At 32.4% G+C, this 19,244-nt stretch overlaps 1 protein-coding gene across 8 annotated transcripts in view; it reads right to left on the bottom strand.

Annotated features, from left to right (window-relative positions):
• The window catches only part of LOC108903388 (tensin-1), a 627,358-nt gene that overhangs the window by 127,780 nt on the left and 480,334 nt on the right, over window positions 1–19,244 (bottom strand). For all 8 annotated transcript variants that reach the window (XM_018705546.2, XM_018705547.2, XM_018705548.2 and 5 more), the window contains 2 exons: window positions 13,478–13,522; window positions 3,298–3,519 (listed from right to left, as the gene is read on the bottom strand). In XM_018705546.2, coding sequence (XP_018561062.1) covers window positions 3,298–3,519; window positions 13,478–13,522 — 267 coding nt within the window. The remainder of the gene's footprint in view (window positions 1–3,297; window positions 3,520–13,477; window positions 13,523–19,244) is intronic.

The raw sequence follows: 19,244 nt of genomic DNA, 5'->3' as shown, positions 1-19,244 counted from the left end.
AAATACAAATACGTCATAAAATAAAAAAAGGAAATAAATAAAATATATACACTAATTAATACACATAAATGAAGATTAAAATTACATATTTGAAACTACCAGACGTTAAAAATAGAATTTTTTTAAGTCATTAAGGCTGCAGTTAAATATATCTAGAGAATTTTTATTACAGTTGTTACTGATTTCATAAAGTGGTGAATGTTTGAGTACATTAGTACGTGGAGTTAGTAAATAAAATGTTTCGTTTTCTCTAGAGCTAAGTCTAGGTATAGAGAATGATAGTTTGGATATAAATTCCTGGCAATCAGCCAAATTACGTAAAATTTTAAAAAGAAAGACCTGCGAAAAGTATCAAAAGGTCCTCATGCGGATATCCGCTATGTGGATAGTAGCCATCAGATTTAAAATTTAAAAATTTTAAAAATCGACGTTGAATCGATTCCAATTTATTAATGTGGACGCCACTGTGCGGAGACCATACGGGAGAGGCATATTCAAGTTTCGATCTAACGTAACTAAAGTAAAGGAGCTTTATATTCACTAGTAGCGGAGATATTGGCAGACATCGTCACTAGAGCCCCTGAATTTTGACGCCACTAAGTATTTTAGATATTCGATCAGTCCATTTCATTCACAATTGAATTTTAAACAAAAAATTTCTCTCATTTCTCATTTTATTTGCGATATAAGTAACTTTCGTGTTACTACTGTTTGTTTATTAGTCTAAAATAAAATGGCCACAAAGACCAACAAAACGAAAATATATTCTGAAACTATTCGCTTCAAAAATAATATAGAAATTTTTTGTTGTCCCAGACAATCTTTCGAGAAATTGAAAGTTTCTATGCCATTGAATTTTCCGAACAATTTTTAATAATGACATTATATGTATTTAGAACTGTTTTTGAAGCAAAAATTTCTTACACATTTTTTTTTGACACGAACATTTAGCTTTACTTAACTGCAGTTTTTCAATGTCGGATTTCATAATCAAACTGAATTTGACGTTAAATAAAGTTCTCTAATTACTATAGTCACATATTGTAATTTGTATTGTTGTGACGATACTGTAAAGCTCCTCTTTTAAAAACAGTTTAGTCGATTGTGAAACCATCCCTGCTAAAAAATATCAACTCGAAAATAACCCGTTTTTCGAATATATTTTTTTCTCTGAAGTACACATCGATTGTTTGAATATTTAATATACTCAGTGGCGTCGAAATTCTGGGATCATCAGTGACGGAGGTTGATGTAATTGGATACAAATGAGTGAATTTTGTGATGAGGACTACGCGTGGTCTTTTCACTTTTTTGCGTCAAACTGCTTCTTTTTCACATATGACAGGGAATTTTATTTTGTAGATGGACCATCTTGTTTATTTTTACTTATTTGAATAGTACTATTTCTTATAATTGCGCTGATATAATATCTGGTGAGTTTAATCTTCAGTAATAACGAGATATTGCCAAAGATGAGAATCATTATAAAAAGAATATTGAAAGGGTCTTTAATAACTATTTTTCTATCGACTAAAATCTTCGACGACGAAATATTTTCTCACATAGCAGTAGACAGTGAGTGACAAATGTTGTCATTCAACACAGTACCTAGCCACATTTTTCGGCTTCTCACATACCTATCGAGTCGTCTAACAGGTGTAGGGTTATGGCCTTGCCAAAGTTTATAAAACATTGTTACTATGATTAAACTTGGCAGAAGTCTTGTTTAATAATAACTAAAGGCGCCTTCAGATATTAAAAGACAAGTTTATACTGGACACTGGAAAAACTTCTAGATATAATTCTATCTCATTCTTATACAATGGCTCCACTTTATCGAAATGATAGATTTATTTCAAAATATGCATATTTTTTAACGTAGTAAATAAGTGGGAGGAGAAAATTTATTCCGAAATATTGTTATACAGTTGTCCCGTTCATGTTTTAAAAAAACTTGTGTGCAAGTTCCTCATGGAAAAAGTTTTTTTCTTAGACGCTCTGTTTTCGAAATAGTGTGTTGAAGTTGTTACTTTCCAAATGGTTTTCCTTAATTATCTTTAAATCGGCTAAAGATAAAAATGTAAAAATTTGTACACGAGTAAACATCAACTGTGCGTTAAGAATAATGTGTAAACGGTTTCTTTCTGAAAAACAGTGTCGCCGATACAGGTAATTAAAGGGGTACAATAACAAAAATATGTTAAAAGTCAAAATTTATTACATTTCTAAACGGTTCTGTAAACTCTAAATCATACTACAAAAATGGTATACTTGTTGAAATTCGGTAGCATGTACCATTTTCGAGAAAAATGAAGTTGCAATTAAATAGAAAAGTTATTTTTACTAAGGGATCGGCCATTAATCACGTGAGGTTTTTAGGCTACTTCTTTATACACTCCCTCCCCCCTGGTGATAAGGAGGCGGCCAAGAGCGGCCGAGAAACGCGGCGCTAACAATAAAAAAACAAGTCTTCAAAATAAAATATGCCGGCGTAACTCTTCGGATTTTTGTTAAGGGATGTTCAAAGATTATTTAAGAATTTTGGCAACACTAAAAATTGCTTTTTTATAGTTTATTAACGTTGAAAATGGTTAAAATCGCGTTTCTTCGAACAAAAAATTGCTAATATCTCGGAAACGGTAGAATTGATAGAATTTAAATCGAAAATTACGAATTTGTTTAAAAAAATGTTTAAACAATTTTTGTCCATTAGTAACATCTGGCAACATGCGGATATGTTTCAAGGGTCATTTTTTTAGTAAGATTATGGAAAAAAAATCGAATGAGAATCATGTTCCTAGCGGGAGCGACGATACAGCCTGGACAGCCGTTACCACCTATCTCGGTGGTAACGGTTCAGCGCCTCGAAATACTACGAAAAAGATATATTTGGGTAAAATTTAGGAAAAAATTAGTTTTGACCCATATTTGGGCCAGTTTTCACCCAAAAATTTAACTTTTCTACGAAATTCATTGGGAAGTAATGAACTTTGACTACAGGAAATCCTTTAAAAATAAATATCGATGTCTTGGGTTTGGACTTTTTTTTGTGTGCCTGTGTAGTTGAAGAAACCGTGAGCTGTTAATTTGACGTGATTAAAACGATGCGCTATCATAACAAATAATACCTGGAATTCTACATGCGCCCATTTTATGTTGAACAATGATCATTTGTGATTTCATAAAGTTTCCAAGAGTATTAAATTAATTTAAATAATAGGCTGTTCTACTGTAGTTGGATGTACAAAATTTCCTGGATTAAAACTGCATCTAGTATATCTAGAAAAGTCCACGTACCATATAGTTATCTCCATGCTTGTTCCTCAGCATATGCGCGGCTTGCTGCTGGCCTTGCCGGTAGGAGTGCGCCGTCGTGGACGATGGAAACCACATGGATATTATCCTTTCCGTCACGTAGCTCAAATCCATCCCGCCGGATATATTTGAATTTCCCCTGGAAGATCTCGGCTGGCTCGTGAGGGCCTCGCCGAAGCCGTTGTACGATGTTGACCTCAGCATCTGAAATGGAAAATTGTATCAGTTCTACTGTATGATCCAAAATTTAGTTTAACTTTAACGCACAATATAACACTTATTTGTAATGTATAGAAAAAGAAAACCACAGAATGAAGTTTTATATTACAAAGACATCGAAGAGATTGACAAGCTAGTGTTAGTGAAGTGGATTTCAAAGTGGAATTATGATCTGAGATCAGATGGATCGATAGCGGTTGTTTTCCGATTTTAAGGATATATATCTGATTGCGGGTAACTGTTTCCGAAAGGAACAGGGACAAACCGTTTAACGTCAAAGTCTAGCATATATACATTTTTAGTGCGTTATTTTACAATTTAACACAGAACAAGGCATGTATTTTATACATTTTATTAAAAGGGCAAGTTTATTGTTGTTTATCATGTTAATCCTGAATTAAACATTGAAAGAACCAAGAACTGTCGAAATTTTAAGGTTAGATAAAACGGTTGATCCATTTATTCCAAATTGTATCGGGATGAAAGGACCATAACAGGTGATTAAAGTCTGATTAACTCGACCCCTTTCCGAACGATTTTTAAGTTCTGTCCCCTTTTGAAACGACGAGATCACTCATCCTAATAATCGGATTAATGCGTTCATAGTTTTCGAAACGCCCTTGAAGGATGAAAGAGGTACCTACATGAAGTTATTGCTTGGAATATTTCATAGGTCTGGAGACTGCAGTCATTTTTTTTAAACATTCTTGCGTCTTAATTTGTATGACATTTGTGAATCATTCATAAATCAAACTGGCATTATTCTGTTGCAATTTGACTACAAATAAACTTCAAGCCTCGTCTTGCCACCTAACAAATCCAAGAAAGACGCCTGTAGATTGGGAAATTTACCAGTGTAGAAGATAAAAGTGAAAATCATTCCGGAGACATTTAAATAAGACTCGACCCAAGCTGATTTTTAAAACAAATTTATTTAAAGTTCCTTTTATTTTTAAAAGTTCTTTTTTAAATAACACATGTTTTAACCCCAATTAATTAATAATTGATTAAAAAAATTAAATTAAATAAATTAAAAAAATAATAAAAATAAACAAGTGAATGCTGATTTGATCGTGATGATCGGATTTCAATAATTATAGTGAAAATAGTGGATACCTATTCAAACTATTTTCAATTTTGAAATATGAGTACAGAAGTTATAAAATGTTGCACGAAATATTGTATTTAATTTTATCACAGATTTGTTAAATATATCTAATTAATTTTATATTGACTTAGAATACACATTGTTATATTCAACAAATACCAATAAAATCTCAAACGATTTTCTACGAAAATTTCTGTATGTTGTAGATTTCGGTAGCACATTACTGTTGTGTTGTACCAATAGAATAATATAAGCAGCCACAGTTGTAGATATACTTTTTATTGCGCAAGTAAAAGGTTAGATATATTTCAGTACCTTATGAAAAATTTATATAAAGAATTTTAAGTAGAAACACAACATTGTAGTCAAATATGGTTTAGTAAATATTTTCTCGTTATATGTATAATTGCTAGTTTGTACTACAAGGACAAAGGTAGGTGTAAATCATAGAATTCGTTACAACTTTATTAAATCAGTCTGTAAGAGTAATGTTTTTTTAGTGGATTTAATAATATTCAAAGAATCTGCACAGGCCTGTCTGTTATATTTAGCGGTTACTACGAATTCTTGTATATTTCTCTTACCAAAGAAGATTAACGATCTCTGCAACAAAACACCTACTTGAAGACACTTTTGTTACAAATGGTTTTCTCAGTTCTCCCGATGAGTTCATAATGAATATGTAGAAATACTCGTATTGGGTATTTTAAATATGCGCAATTTTATTAATCGGTATATTTCTCTCAAACCATTGAACAGTTTATTTGGAATTTCCATTGTGACATGTTACTATCTATACTATCACAATACCTATAATGTATACATTTGTAGTTTTTTTCCAGTTACTATATACATACATATTCCTTATTTATTTAGGTGTTCTTTTTACCTGTTACTTTAGACTATTTCTTTTGCAGAAATAAAAATCACGTTTGTGTTTATTTTGAAAAATCTTAATTTTTTTAATGTCTGGCAATTATTTATTATTAATAGATGGTAGTTATTTAGAAAAGAGTTATGTGTGTAATTTGTGAATATATTATATTTTATCCGTATTGGTAAAACATTACCACTAAATAATGTACTGACAACTTTATATGCGACCATCAAAATTTGAACGAAATTTTTCTAATATACATAGAATATGTAGTGTAGTGGCTTTGTAAACAGTAAGTTTACTATTTGTCACAAGCACAAAACGTCCTTCTCTGCTACTATTACGTTGCCATTCCGACACCTTCCGACCTAAATAGTATTATCACCGTTTTGATGAACACATTCGCTTCGTGATTTCTGAAAAAAAGTACACACCCGGAGATGTGTCGTCTCGAAACTCCCGCTCCATTGTACATCCGCTGTAAGCTCCAAACTTCGCAATCTCGCGAACAATGATACCGGAGTAACTTTTCCTCTGAGCTTTTTACGACTCGTTTATCTCTATCTCCTCCGCTCATTATTCGCGCTTAAGACGTAATAAAAACGTAAAGGCTGACGTGTGTTAATAAATAACAAATCGTTTGTGGTGGTATGTAATTGCCAGAAAATGTTGCACTTATCTACTAGGTACTTACTAATTCGATAATTTCGAATTTATAAATATTGTTTGTCATCAGAGCTATTCTTTGGTTTAATAGCACAGAAAGGTAAAAATGTGCAGTCAAAATGCAAATAAAAATTATAAATATTTAGTAGAAAGCTTTTTATTAAAGCAGGGTTTTGTTGAAAATGATCGGTACTCACGGGTACAGTCCGTACGATATTTGTTGAGGTAAAATTCCAAGAAGACTCCTGTGTCAGTTTCTTGGAATTAACAGCATTCGACACCCGAGATAGGAAGACACTGGTGGATTGTGTCTTTCAAGAAAATAATATTCCATATTATTTTGAGTTTTAGTTTAGTAATTTTACAAAGTGGTCTTTTTTATAACTATTTGGCTTATTATTTTTCTTAGTTTATACACTTATATTTCCGGTTATCTTAGATATATCATTGAGAAAATCTGTAGAGATCCAGTACAGCCAGAGTCACTCATTGAATTATTTATTTTTAAAAGCGTATAGTTGTGAAGTAATGAATGGATCCTTAGTATAAACTGCTATCTATTTGTTTGTACTTTTTCAATTAAATAAAAGTACAACAAACTCGTTTTATTAAGTAATCCATATAATACCAGCTTGATTAATAACAACCAAAGCGATGGCTTACATTGTATACTGAATGCCTCATTCACATGTCCCCTTTAAGCAACAGACTTGTCACTTGTCAGGTCTGAAGTTCGAACTTGAAAAATATGAGTTCAAACGTCCGCCTCGGCTGCTTCACTTGATCCCTTTTACGCCTTAAAAACATGCCCGTCCGCTTCGTTTTTAAGGAAAGCGTGCCTAACATTAATTACAAAAAAATTCACCTGTGGACTTTCCCACACTTTTTGAACATAATAACCGTAATTTGCTCCGCAGGTAAGGACCCGAATTTATAACTTTAACGCGGCACCCAAATTTAAACTAAAGGGATTTAAAAATTAAAGGTTGGTTCTTTCCCCGAATGGCCATTGTAAGAAATTCTTTCTCAGAAATATGAACAAAAATTGAAACATTAACGAGATTTATAACTTACGTCAAGGTAAAAATTACAAAAGGAATCGGAATCACTGAAACGTTACAGTAACATATTGTACATCGTTAGGCATAGAAGAAATTAAGAAATCCAGTGGCACGAAAATATTAATATGTTTGTATTTAAAACAATTTCTCTGAAAAATAAATTTTTGATAGTCGCCATTTTGCTATAATCGCTGGTTTTTAAATTGAAATAGCTCTAAAAGCTTTGAAAAGATTTACAAATACATAGATCATTTAGATCAAATTTTAAAAATTATAACGTCAAAGATTTTTCTCATGCCAAAATGATAACTACATCCGTTCCTTTGACTAATAATGCTCCATCTAGCATTGGATTACACCCCCCAATATCTAGGAAACATCAATAATCATACGTCAGCAGCTTCAGTAGACATACCGGTTTTGAACTTATAGCTCTTATCGTGCCATAGGTGAGACGTGAATTTTGCGTCATTTATCCGGTAAAGTATTGCCAATGAAGAAAAGAAAACGGTGTGAAAGCTAACAGTTCGGGGTTATCAAAAATGGACTGCTACACGAAAGAACAACGCGTTCTCATTTTTGAACAATGTTTTGCAATTTTCGTACAAAGTATGGTTGGAATAGCGATTTAACTTAATCAACTGTGAAGAGATTAATTGAAAAATTCAGGGAGACCGGCTCAATTAGTGATCTAAAACATTCTGACCGTCCTTCAACAAGTCGTTCAACACAAAACATCGGAGCAGTTCGTTAGAGTGTTGTTGAGAGTCCAGGAACATTGATTCGACACCATCGACAAGAATTCGACATTCACTACAACGAATTCTCGCAAATGATTTGCATCTTTATGCTAACAAAGTTTAATTGAGTCAAGAATTGAAGCCTACTGATCACACAGAGCGAAAGGAGTTCGTTGCATCGGTTATGTGGATGCTGATATTTTGAACAAAATCATCTTCAGCGATGAAGCTCATTTTCATCTTTACTTGACGGCTTCGTTAATCGACAAAATTGTTACATTTGGGGAGAAAATCCACGAAATATTGTTTTTTAGACACAAATGCATCAACAACAGGCCACTGTTTGGTGCGGATTTTGGGCTGGAGGCATCATCAGATTATTCTTCGTAGAAAATGCGACTGGTCAGGTAATAACAGCATAGTTAACGGTGCTCACTCTCTCGACATGATAATCAAGTTGTTTGTGCCTAAATTGCAAGATATGGATGTAGACGACACATGGTTTTAACAAGACGGTGCCACATGCCATACAGCCCGAGAAGCAATTCAATTACTGCATCAATCATTTCCTGGTCGTGTAGTTTCCCGTTTTGATGAACAGAATTGGCCGCCCAGATCATGCGCTGGACTTTCTTTGGGTTTTTTTTTTGAAGTCTTAAGGTTTATGCCAACAAGCCCACAACCACCCAAGCCCTAAAGGAGGAAATTGAGGCCTGTATCAACGAAATAGCCGTATTTATGCAAAACGGTCATGCAAAATTGTGACAAAAGGGTGCGTATATTAACAGCAAAGCTGATATGCTATTCTATACATATTCCTATACTGTATAGGTACTTTATGAATCACTAAAAAATTTACAATTTTTAATTAAAACCTGTGTTTTCTATCAAAATTATTTCTTGCATGAGTTTTGGGTCAATCTTTATGGTATTTATCAACATGTTCTAAATGTGGGTCGAAAAACAACAATGAGAAGTATATCCATAATTCTTTCTATTAATTCTAAATTGCAGCTACTGAAAATGCTATTTTTTTCAATTTTATCGGGTAAGTATGAGGTAAAAGTGGCATGATTTAATTCACTGACAAATTGCGAAGGGTACTTTTGATGTTTTGTTTTTTTCTTTGTTAATAAATATAATAATAATAGAACAACAATAAATTTTATGATTTAATATGAACATATCTACTTGATATATTGTAATTTGTATTTGAAAACTAAAAAAAGAAGGCCGTAAGTATTGATAAACCATTCTGAAAATATATGACATCAGTCTGATTGATTAGATAGCAGCAGGAAGTCTTCTATTTACGATTTGTTGGAAAAATACATAAATACACAGTCGTCGCCGAAATTTTTATTATACACTTAATAGCATGTTCACAGACAATACACCAAACTTTAAATAATGATGATATCATAATTTTATTGCAAAAACACGAGCGTGTTTATAACACGAGACAAGCGTGTGATTGCGCCGAGGCACGCAAGGCAATTTTTTCTATTAGCCGCTGAAACAAACCGAGCTGTTAATTTATTAAATGCATGCTGAAATTGAATCTGTGTTCATATTTTATTCGTTGGTACCGGCGTGATTCTTCGTCCGGCTCGTATTCAGTGGCTTGTGGGAATAAAAATCGTGTTGTTTTTGGATTTTGTCACAGTTCCAAAACGGAAAGCACGATAATAGTTGGGGTAGCGCCGTGGTTTTTTATTTTCTTGTGGAAACGGGCCATAGCGCCATCAGTAAATCAGTTTATAAAAATAAACCGGGCATACAAGTCAAATATATCCACGTTCTATATCAAGTCGGAAAATCTTAAGTATTATACATTTATCAAAGAAACACAAGGAGGATTTCAAGCTAATAGGAACTTCAGAAACAGATTAATTAAAGTTTATTATGCAAATCTGTATTTGAATATTGTATATTCAACTTATCCTATTTCGCTTGCTCAAGCTTTGCTCTGGATCTACTGAATATTCAGTATGTTGACAGGGAAAATAGACTCGGATATAGAGAACATCAACAAAGAATAAATTGAGCTGTTGCTGTTTGTATTTGAATACTGTCAAATGAACGTAAAAAATATAATCCAAAATGATTAGAATATCTAAGCACACAAATATTTGAAGTTTTGGAATATTGATAACATACTGGGTTAAAAGTTTCAAGACTTTTCCAACCGACTTGTGTGCGCAATGTTTAACATATTTTGCTACACAATACATTCCTGTTTTTTCAAATTTGTCCTAAAAAATTTCGACGAATTTCGAATTTCGAATACCAAATACATTTTTTAATGAATGATACCTACATATAATTATTTAGATTTATTTCTAGCAATAGACTCGGAACGCAGGATGAAAAAAATTACACGGTTTCTTGAAAGCAACCGGATCTTAGGTGAACACTTTAATTTGTATAGACGTTTTTTGTGCCCGTTTAATACCTGTAGAATGCAGTAGGAAGGCCTGTAATTTACCCAGACGGAATTCCAAGATTACTGGCGTGTTACGAAAATAAATGCGGACTGATTTAATAATTGTCTCGTGAATCGAAAGTGAATAACGAAAGGTCTCGATCGATGAAGCGTGGAAACACAATATTTTAAGCCTAAAACACAATTGAATCTCATTAGTGATAGGTACTAATGTATTTTATTGAATTCTCGGTCCTACATTTCCTGTTCTCAACATTGTAATAGGTTTATTTAATAGAGAGAGACTATTTGATGAACTACATTTCCATTCATTCTACAGAACAAGGTAACCTTATATAACTGAAAGTACCAGATGAATAACATACCTAAGAATGTAAATATTAACACCTACTTATAAGTCCGACGAACCATAAGGAAGTACATACATGGTACAACAGTTACAGTATGATCTAAGTCGTTTGTTGCTTGAAAAAGGAATATGTGCATATATGAGTTAAAAAGAGCACCCAAAAAACGTTTGTGTTGTTTGTGTTGGTTTGTTTATCTGATTTTGCGGCTGTGAATTTTTTCCCGCTGCACTTTTAACAGTTTGGTCTTATGGTCTTTGGTCTAAATAATTTATATTTTGTTTTAAACATTCTGATATCTCTTTAAGTTGACAATATTTTTCTAAATTTGCTGATATCAAGGCAAACAGTGCAAATTCTGTTTTGAAATCCGATTAAAATATTATTTATACAACGATGTAAAATGCTAGATACAGTTTTAAAACCAAAAGGTATTCGGTTGAATTCATAATTACCCACCTCAGTTGAAAACGTTGTTTTTGGGATATATCCGGTTTGAATTTCAATTTAGTGGTAGCCACTTGCTAAATCTAAGCCTGAAAAATAGTTAAATTTCCTGGATTTATCTAAAACATATATAATATTTGGCAAGGGAAATTAACATGGGTTTTGTGGTTTTACCATTTTCTTTGATAAAATCCACATTGAGGAAGTATAAAGTGACCTGAATTTTGGATATTACCTTTTAACATTTTATTTATTTGAAAATCTCCTTCCTGTTGATGAATTTGGAGGTATCTATAAGATTTTACAAAAATTAAATTAAATTAATTTCATGTTTATCTTGATTGTTGAAACTTAATATAATTGAAATATGCCGTATACGTATATTATTTTTCTATTAGTTCTTTAAAAGAAATATTAAAGTGAACTACAGAAAATGCAGCTTGATTTAGTGGATACGTTCTTATCAATGTTGATTATTTGCCATTACGACAAAGTAATGACTAAATATAAGATAATTAAGGTAATATAATAAATTTAATGCTATTTCTGTGCTGAAGATGACGTTCAGGATAAAAAGGATAATCTGTCTCTAATAAAGATTAGGCTTATGATTGTAAAAGGATTGTAAGAATACTGACGGAGATTTGATTTTTTGATATCTACATATTCATGTAAGAATATTTTGCAATCTTAAAGATATAATTAGATCAATTCATTGGCAAAGAGTATAGTACTGAAAATGTTGTGTCATTTCTTTTTTGAAACTCACAGGAAGGGACGATCGTTAAGTAGAGTGACAGATACAGTGACAGATCTGCTTCCAACCAAGAAAATACGAATCTGGAATTCTTTTTTTTTCAATCAAATAAATAGGTACCTACTAGAGTTATAATTAGTTTTTTAAACTGCGCTTTAATTCCTTTGTACGATGCCACTGAACGGAGTAAACCAGCGCTCTCGGAATTTACGTATGAAGTTGTGGTATAATTTACGGACTTGTTATTTTAAAGTGTCCATATTTTTTTGATATCACTGTGGTGGAAGAGCCGAACTTAAAAAAAATCTATTTATAAGAAAAAATTATAAGTTTTACACGATTTATTAAATATTAACTAAAACTGGTACGTAGATACGTTACTAATTTTAAATAATTTTTTTTTAATCAACTGCTACACAACGAAACTAATGAAACGACGTGTTATTTTAGTTAGCATATTTGGTGTCAATGTGGACGAAGAGCCGAACATTAAAAAAATTGTTTTAAAAAATGTTGCATGCAATATTGGTATGTATACATACATATACGTTGCAACTGTCAATAAAACTAGTTTGTATCTTAAAATATTTTTTTTGCCGTTTTAAAGAACTAACAATAAAAAATGAGTGAAAATACTAATCTGATTAATATGAAATCATTTCAAGTTTTTACAAACATTTATGTTAGCGTTTTCTTAAACAGCGCATGTTTTATATTTGAATATCAGTGTCAATGACCTCTAACATTGACCTGAACTATATTACTGTCAGTACGTACAGGCGACGTATGTAAAGAAATACGGTATATTTCCACATTTTTTTCTTATTTAGCCACTTTAGCAGCGAATTGGTGGTAGACATTAAATTAATCCAAAATAAATAAAATAGCAAGAAAATTAAAACGTGAACATTTTAAATTTAACGCTTATGAAGGGAGGGGGTAGGGGCAACGAAGGATAGCCTCCGTTGTTCTGTTTACATGCCGATGTTGCAGGTGTTATGATTTGACGAGATGTAAACGCGTTAAAAACAAACTGCTACGTTAATTCGGCGGAACGGGATTGGCTGAATATATAGTCTGTTACATTACCTTTGTGTGGTGTAAGTGTAACACCTTATAAAGTTATTTATTTCAGTGTTTAGTGACAGTACAGTGTATTGTGTTTTTGTTTTCAAGTTTTTAAATGGTATTATGAAAAAGCATGGCTATAAATCAAGAAAGAGTTGATATAATTAGAGTCTACTTTTTGTCCGAGGAAAAAGATTATGTTACAAGAAGACGATATCAGATGGATTATCCCAAAGAGCAGTACCTCACGGCGAGTGATGTGAAGAATTGCTTTTTAATAATCTTTAATCCTTTAAATTATAAGATTTGACAACAATGCATAGCCCAGTTCTCAATGTGCATGCGCTGCTTGTCCAGCAGTGGGGTAGGAAAATTATTTAAAAGAACGTTTAAAAAAGCGACGAAATCTTGTGCTTAGGTACTCACTTTATGTATGTCTGTGCCATTCTTCACTGGCTCATCGTGGGTATGCTGTAACAAGAAAAAGCAATTAGTTTTCATATCCGATTAAATATAGATAAAAAAATGAAGCTAACATGCGAAACACATCGGCGCCGAAGGTCTCGGTCATTAGTTGTAGGTGTAGCCTTTCATGAGGTGGAAGCAAATTTTTATATTTACTAAGTAATGCGGCGAACAAATACAGGTTCTCTTAATCCGTAGCGACGAGATTATCTTTCTAGTTTGCGGCGTTCATTAAGAAGACTTTCATTTGTTGCAGAGTCACTACTTGCGAAACCAACAAAAAAGGCAGGAGTCTTCAGTAATTTAGTGAACATTTCACATTTATTGCCAGGTACAGAAGACGTTTCGAAAACCTAGGAGAACCCGAGTAAAGTTTAATTAAAAAAATTGTACAGGGTGATTTGGAAAAACTTTGTGTCGTTCATTTTTATTACATAAAAACAGACTCCCGCATTCCGGTCGCACGCCACTGACTATAGTGATGGAATTAAAATTAAAAGTATTTGTAACTTATAGTAGGATCGTATTCGATGCAATGTAGAGCAAAAAGTTGTCGGTCTTTTATCAAAGGAAAATCGTGTCATCATTTTTAGGAGGCGTAAAATAAATCATTTCAAATTTAAAATGAAATTCAATGTAAAATCTGAAATACCGCTGCATATGCACTGTGTTCTGGTAGTAGCTGTAGTCGCCCAGGTGCATCGAGTGTACGAACTGGTCGGTTATACGTCAAATATTAACCGGGCGAGCTTTGCCGTCAATTAGAGAGCGCTTCCAAAAAACAAATAAACAACAGTGGCGCGTGCAGAGGTAAAATGTAGTACATATGTGGAATTTAGGGAACAAATTGGATATATAATAAATTACATTTAAAATAAATAGTTTATGAGAATAAAGGAATTTTTGTAGGAACAAGGGTGCCAGACGTGAACTGATCCCCTCGTCCCTTCATAATGTATAAAGAAATTATTCAATTTGTAAAACCCTTAAAAGCGTACTTCATTGGTTCCCTTGACAGGCAATGATTTATTACTTTGCATCAAATATGATCCTACTATAGAAACATACAAATAAATGCACGAAAAAGTGTCTAAAAAGTTTATAATGAACACTTACGGTTCTATAAAGATTAATTTAAAGTGAAATCACCCAGTATTTGACGCATACTATAAATAAATAATCTGAATGGTCCACGGGATTATTTTCTTGGTCCAATATTTTTTAAGTCACTCTTCATAATTTGCATAGATACATAGTCAGATGTAGATGTAGATCAGAGATGAGATAGATATAATTGCATTGAAGGTAACCTTGACTTTTATATTGCTTCGTTCCAACAGTAAGTAAAAACTCTTAATCTATCAAGTAATTGTTTTAACGAAAAACAAAGTTTCTTGTATGAAAGCGTTTTAAAATCGGGTAGGCAAATTCGTGACCAACCCATTTAATATCTGTTTCCAATTATGTGTGAAATAAAAGGCGTGTCTTTGAGGTTTTGTTATTGTTTACCAATTTGTATTAAATTTAAACTAGTAAATAATGGAGCAGCTAGAAAAAAAGTCCATTCACTACACTAGCTAGTTCTTTCGGCCTAATTGAAAAAAATCCCAGTGTAATTCTTTGTGCGTTTTCTGTGCGAATTTACGTTCCAAAATCTTAAATTCATACATCTATGAAAACATTTTAATGACTTGGTTTTGGGATGATTTTAACTTTATTTTGGAAAGAAGGTTATTAGAAAGATCTGCAAATTAGTAAATGAAAGCATGTGGAAAAGCTCTTTCCATTTTATAAGCAATTCCTTGAAAAGGGGGTTACAAAGTAGCTTTTGGCAAATTTATATGTACTGGATAAACCTCCACCTTTTACATACTTTATCAGTAGGGCTCGGTTCCGATTATTCGTTGTCTCGATTTCAGCAAAACTGTTCTGAGGTTGTGAATACTTCAACCCAAGTTTATACCCGCTTTTAAACTTGTATTTCTATTAGGAATAGATTAAAACGAAACATCGTTCAACAAAATCGTTATTTATTACCAAGATCATAGTTCTCTGAAGCAAAATTATGTTTCATTGTTAATAACTTAGAACTTAAACTAATTTCAAGTAATACTCGTATTTGCGTTTTGTTTTTGTCAATAACACTCACCCGATTTGCATACAAAATGTAACTTATATCAGCGTTCTGCTCAGAGAAATCTACGTATTGTTTGCGGCTTATCACAGAACGCAGCAATAATGTCCATTGTCCACCGAGAGACCGGTCTTCGATCTGTACTGTTAACACTTTCTAAACACATGACAAAACAAATGCTACATAGCAATGTAATCACACACCCACGTCACTTACGTTGGCAAGTAACTCAAACCGTAGGAAATAATTGCTCCTTGCGCTTTAGTAATTTATTCAAAATATCTAAATGTCAAAGCGATTGTTTTCTGTCCGGGTAACTAGATTTATATGCATATAAATGCCCTAGAACTTGTTCTGTGTATTTTTCTTCAATTAACGGCCCGCGATAAAACGGACATTACCAAGTGTTAAATTACAGAACTGGTGCGGGATTAATGATAACTGCAGTCAATATATGCAATTTACTCATTGATTTTTTAGTCGATCGCTATCGGATATATCAAGGTGCAGTCGGGATGCATAGACTTAAAGAACCGTTTACTCAGTATGAGCCATGTTGTTGTTGTTCGACTTATTTGATAGATAGTTCTTCTTTATAATTTTTCATGTTTTACTGGCAAAAAATGTTTGTATTTTGTTTGTAGCGAATTTTTCAACCCGGTACTTTATTTGTTATCTCTAAATATGATTATTTTTACTGAATTTTGTTTTTTAACTGATTTATTTTTCTTTTCAAAGTATCGTATTTTGGTTTTAAAATTTGATTCAGAAAAAGTTTCAAAGACAGTTTGGGAAAGTGAAACAAATTTTTTATAACCTATTGCAAAAATTATTAAAAATAACCACTTTGTTGTCTGCTAGTCCTTTCTAAGACCAATCCTAGTGTATTTTGTACGGTTTTTTAATCACCCAATATATCGTTGAGTTTGTTGCTTGGCTATTCTGAATTACTATATCCTCTATTCTTCCCTCGTGTTATGAGTTCTATAAATCCTTTTCCTCTTTATATTAAGATCTAGTTTGTGACTTGTGTCATTGCTGTCAAGTTTTTTGAGTTTCGGTTTTTCACACTTTCACTTCTTAAAACTAAACTCTTCTAAGTTTATTTTTCTTATAAAAATACTTTCCCTACAACTGCTTTTACGTAATTCTTTAAAGATATTTTTCTAAATTCCTTTTATTACGAATTTTATTTTTTGTTTTGCCATTACTAAGTGTTGTTGTCTCTCAATCTTTTTTATATAAACTTGCAATTGCAAGTAATTTACATACTGAAATTGTTTGCTGAGGTCCAAGTCAATCTTTTTATGGAATTTATGATAATTTTTTTATGTGAAATTTTGAAAATTTTTCTGGTATCGAAACTTCAGCTAATTGATTTTATTGACCTCTGCTGTTAAAATCAAATTAAAATATTCAAGAATAGCCTTAAAACAATATTTTTGTGTAATATTTTTTTATTTTTCGACATCTGTCAAATTCTCTCCTTTGAGTTGATGCATTACATTTTAATAAAGCATTACGAACTTACTTTGAAATTAAGAATGTTAATTTAAGATTAACCTATAGGAAAAATAAATCTTGAAAAAATATGTTTAAAAATAATGTATGCACGCCACTGATCATTTGATATCGAGGTACGATTTTTTGTAGAATTTTAGCCTTAATTTAATCGATATCATATCTACTTTATTTAAAAATACGCTACATTAAAGGTGGGTGTAAAAAGTTAACTTTCGACATGAATAAAACTTCACTTATTTCATTCCATTGTAAGAGTTTTCTTGGTATCAAACTTCAAGCATTCTTTACAAAAAATAATTCAATGGCTGAATTGTTAATGGGTTTATTTATAATATTTCAGATTCTTAACAAATCCAAACTTGATTGAATTTGAGTTGTAAATGTTGTTGAGGCTTTCGGATATTTTTCTTACTATATTTTGAATGTTCTTCAACCAGTGTCGCCGATTGCGGCAAAACATGTTTATTTCTCTAGATACTTAATAAATATACCTATATCTTTTTGTAATAAATAATATAGGCATTTATTTTTTCACAATACTAAATATGTAAAACATTATTCGATCTTCTTGTGAATAAGCTGTTCAAAAATCATATTTAATGCCTTGCATTAACAGTTATGTAAACATTTATGAAAACGGATAGGAAGCGGTTATTTTTAAAAACATTTGTTTATTTTCGTTTGTTTGGAGTTGCGCTCGTTATCTCGAGGCAAATGACGCAAACTTCATTAAATATGCAAAATTATTTCAAACAGGCACAGTTCTAGTCAGGAGATATTCATAATTATCAAAGGATACCTAACGTCAACTAGAAAATCCATAATGGGAGACAGCCGGCCTATCATGGCCAATCTAAGGGAGACCCCTCTGGGTAACATCATCACCTATTTCGCTATGGGTTGGTTGATGGCTTAGGTGAGATGATATCCTCAGGGATGAAGCACAAAGGGAACAGAGCCGCTCGTGATTCTTTAACGACCACCCACCCGTTGCTTTCGAATTTCCAGTTAGTAGCTGCAGAAGACACTAATATGACATGTATATTTGGCGGTAGCAGGGTCGCATGAAATGTCTATATAAAATGTTATATAAATGTAAAATGAAGTTAATAAATAGCATTTTTTGGTTCATGAATTTCTCAATACTTCTAATGCGTAAATTTCTTTAAATTACGTCAGCCGCTCATATTGTAACATATATTTGTACCTCATTTTTTTGCTCAAAACGGTCAGTAATTAAAAAATTGATGAAATAACTACCCTATTAGTGAGGTATCAGTTTTTCTTGGCAGTTTGATATGCAACTAATATCAGTAAACCTAACCGGTATTAAAATATATGAATGTGGTCGTGTTTCTGTCACACACCTGTTAAGGAATAGCAGGTTGGTGGACATTTTGCATATCTGCGACTGGAACTGTAGGTATGATGTTATTTTGTGGGTGTACCGGTTTATTTTTAGCTCTTGAATTTGAATATTTTTCTAATTAAAAATTCCAATGGCTGACGTAATGCACATATACGGCACCGATGATTAAATAAACGTATGTCCCCGATTCACCGATTGGTTTTATAATGACCGCAAAATATTTGTGTCACGTGCCGAAGAGCATGAACTGGAAGGACTGATTCGATTCGGAATTCTTAGATAGCCTTTTGTTTTAGGAAAAATAAGGTGAGGCGACAGTAGTATTTTATTTTGTTATTTTTGTCAGTGCATGATTTTTGTAATGTTTGGGTATAGAATAATTTGGGCTCATTTGTTATTTGCACTTTTGTAGGTATATTTGAATTTCCAGTGTTTCGACATCAGGTTTTTTATCACACTGGAAGACCTGGTAAAGCCAGAAAATTTAACGTCATCGCAGAGAAAAAGTTATGTGATGTTGGGGTTTCCGACTAAATTTCTCTAGAAGCCACAGAAAATCCATATTCAATGTTCATAAAAAAAGTGAATGTATTCTTTTAGTAGAAACAGTGGGTACTACTACTGTTCTCTTCGAAGTCAGTTGAAAATGTATAAAAACGCCTAGCAATAAAGTTTAATGAGTTTCATAGGCGTCCCTAAAA

The sequence above is a fragment of the Anoplophora glabripennis genome, unplaced genomic scaffold (genome assembly GCF_000390285.2).
Source record: "Anoplophora glabripennis isolate ALB-LARVAE unplaced genomic scaffold, Agla_2.0 scaffold52, whole genome shotgun sequence".
Classification (NCBI taxonomy): Eukaryota; Metazoa; Arthropoda; class Insecta; order Coleoptera; family Cerambycidae; genus Anoplophora; species Anoplophora glabripennis.
The sequence above is the reverse complement of the archived record's forward strand: the minus strand, read 5'-3'. Positions and strand labels throughout refer to the sequence as shown.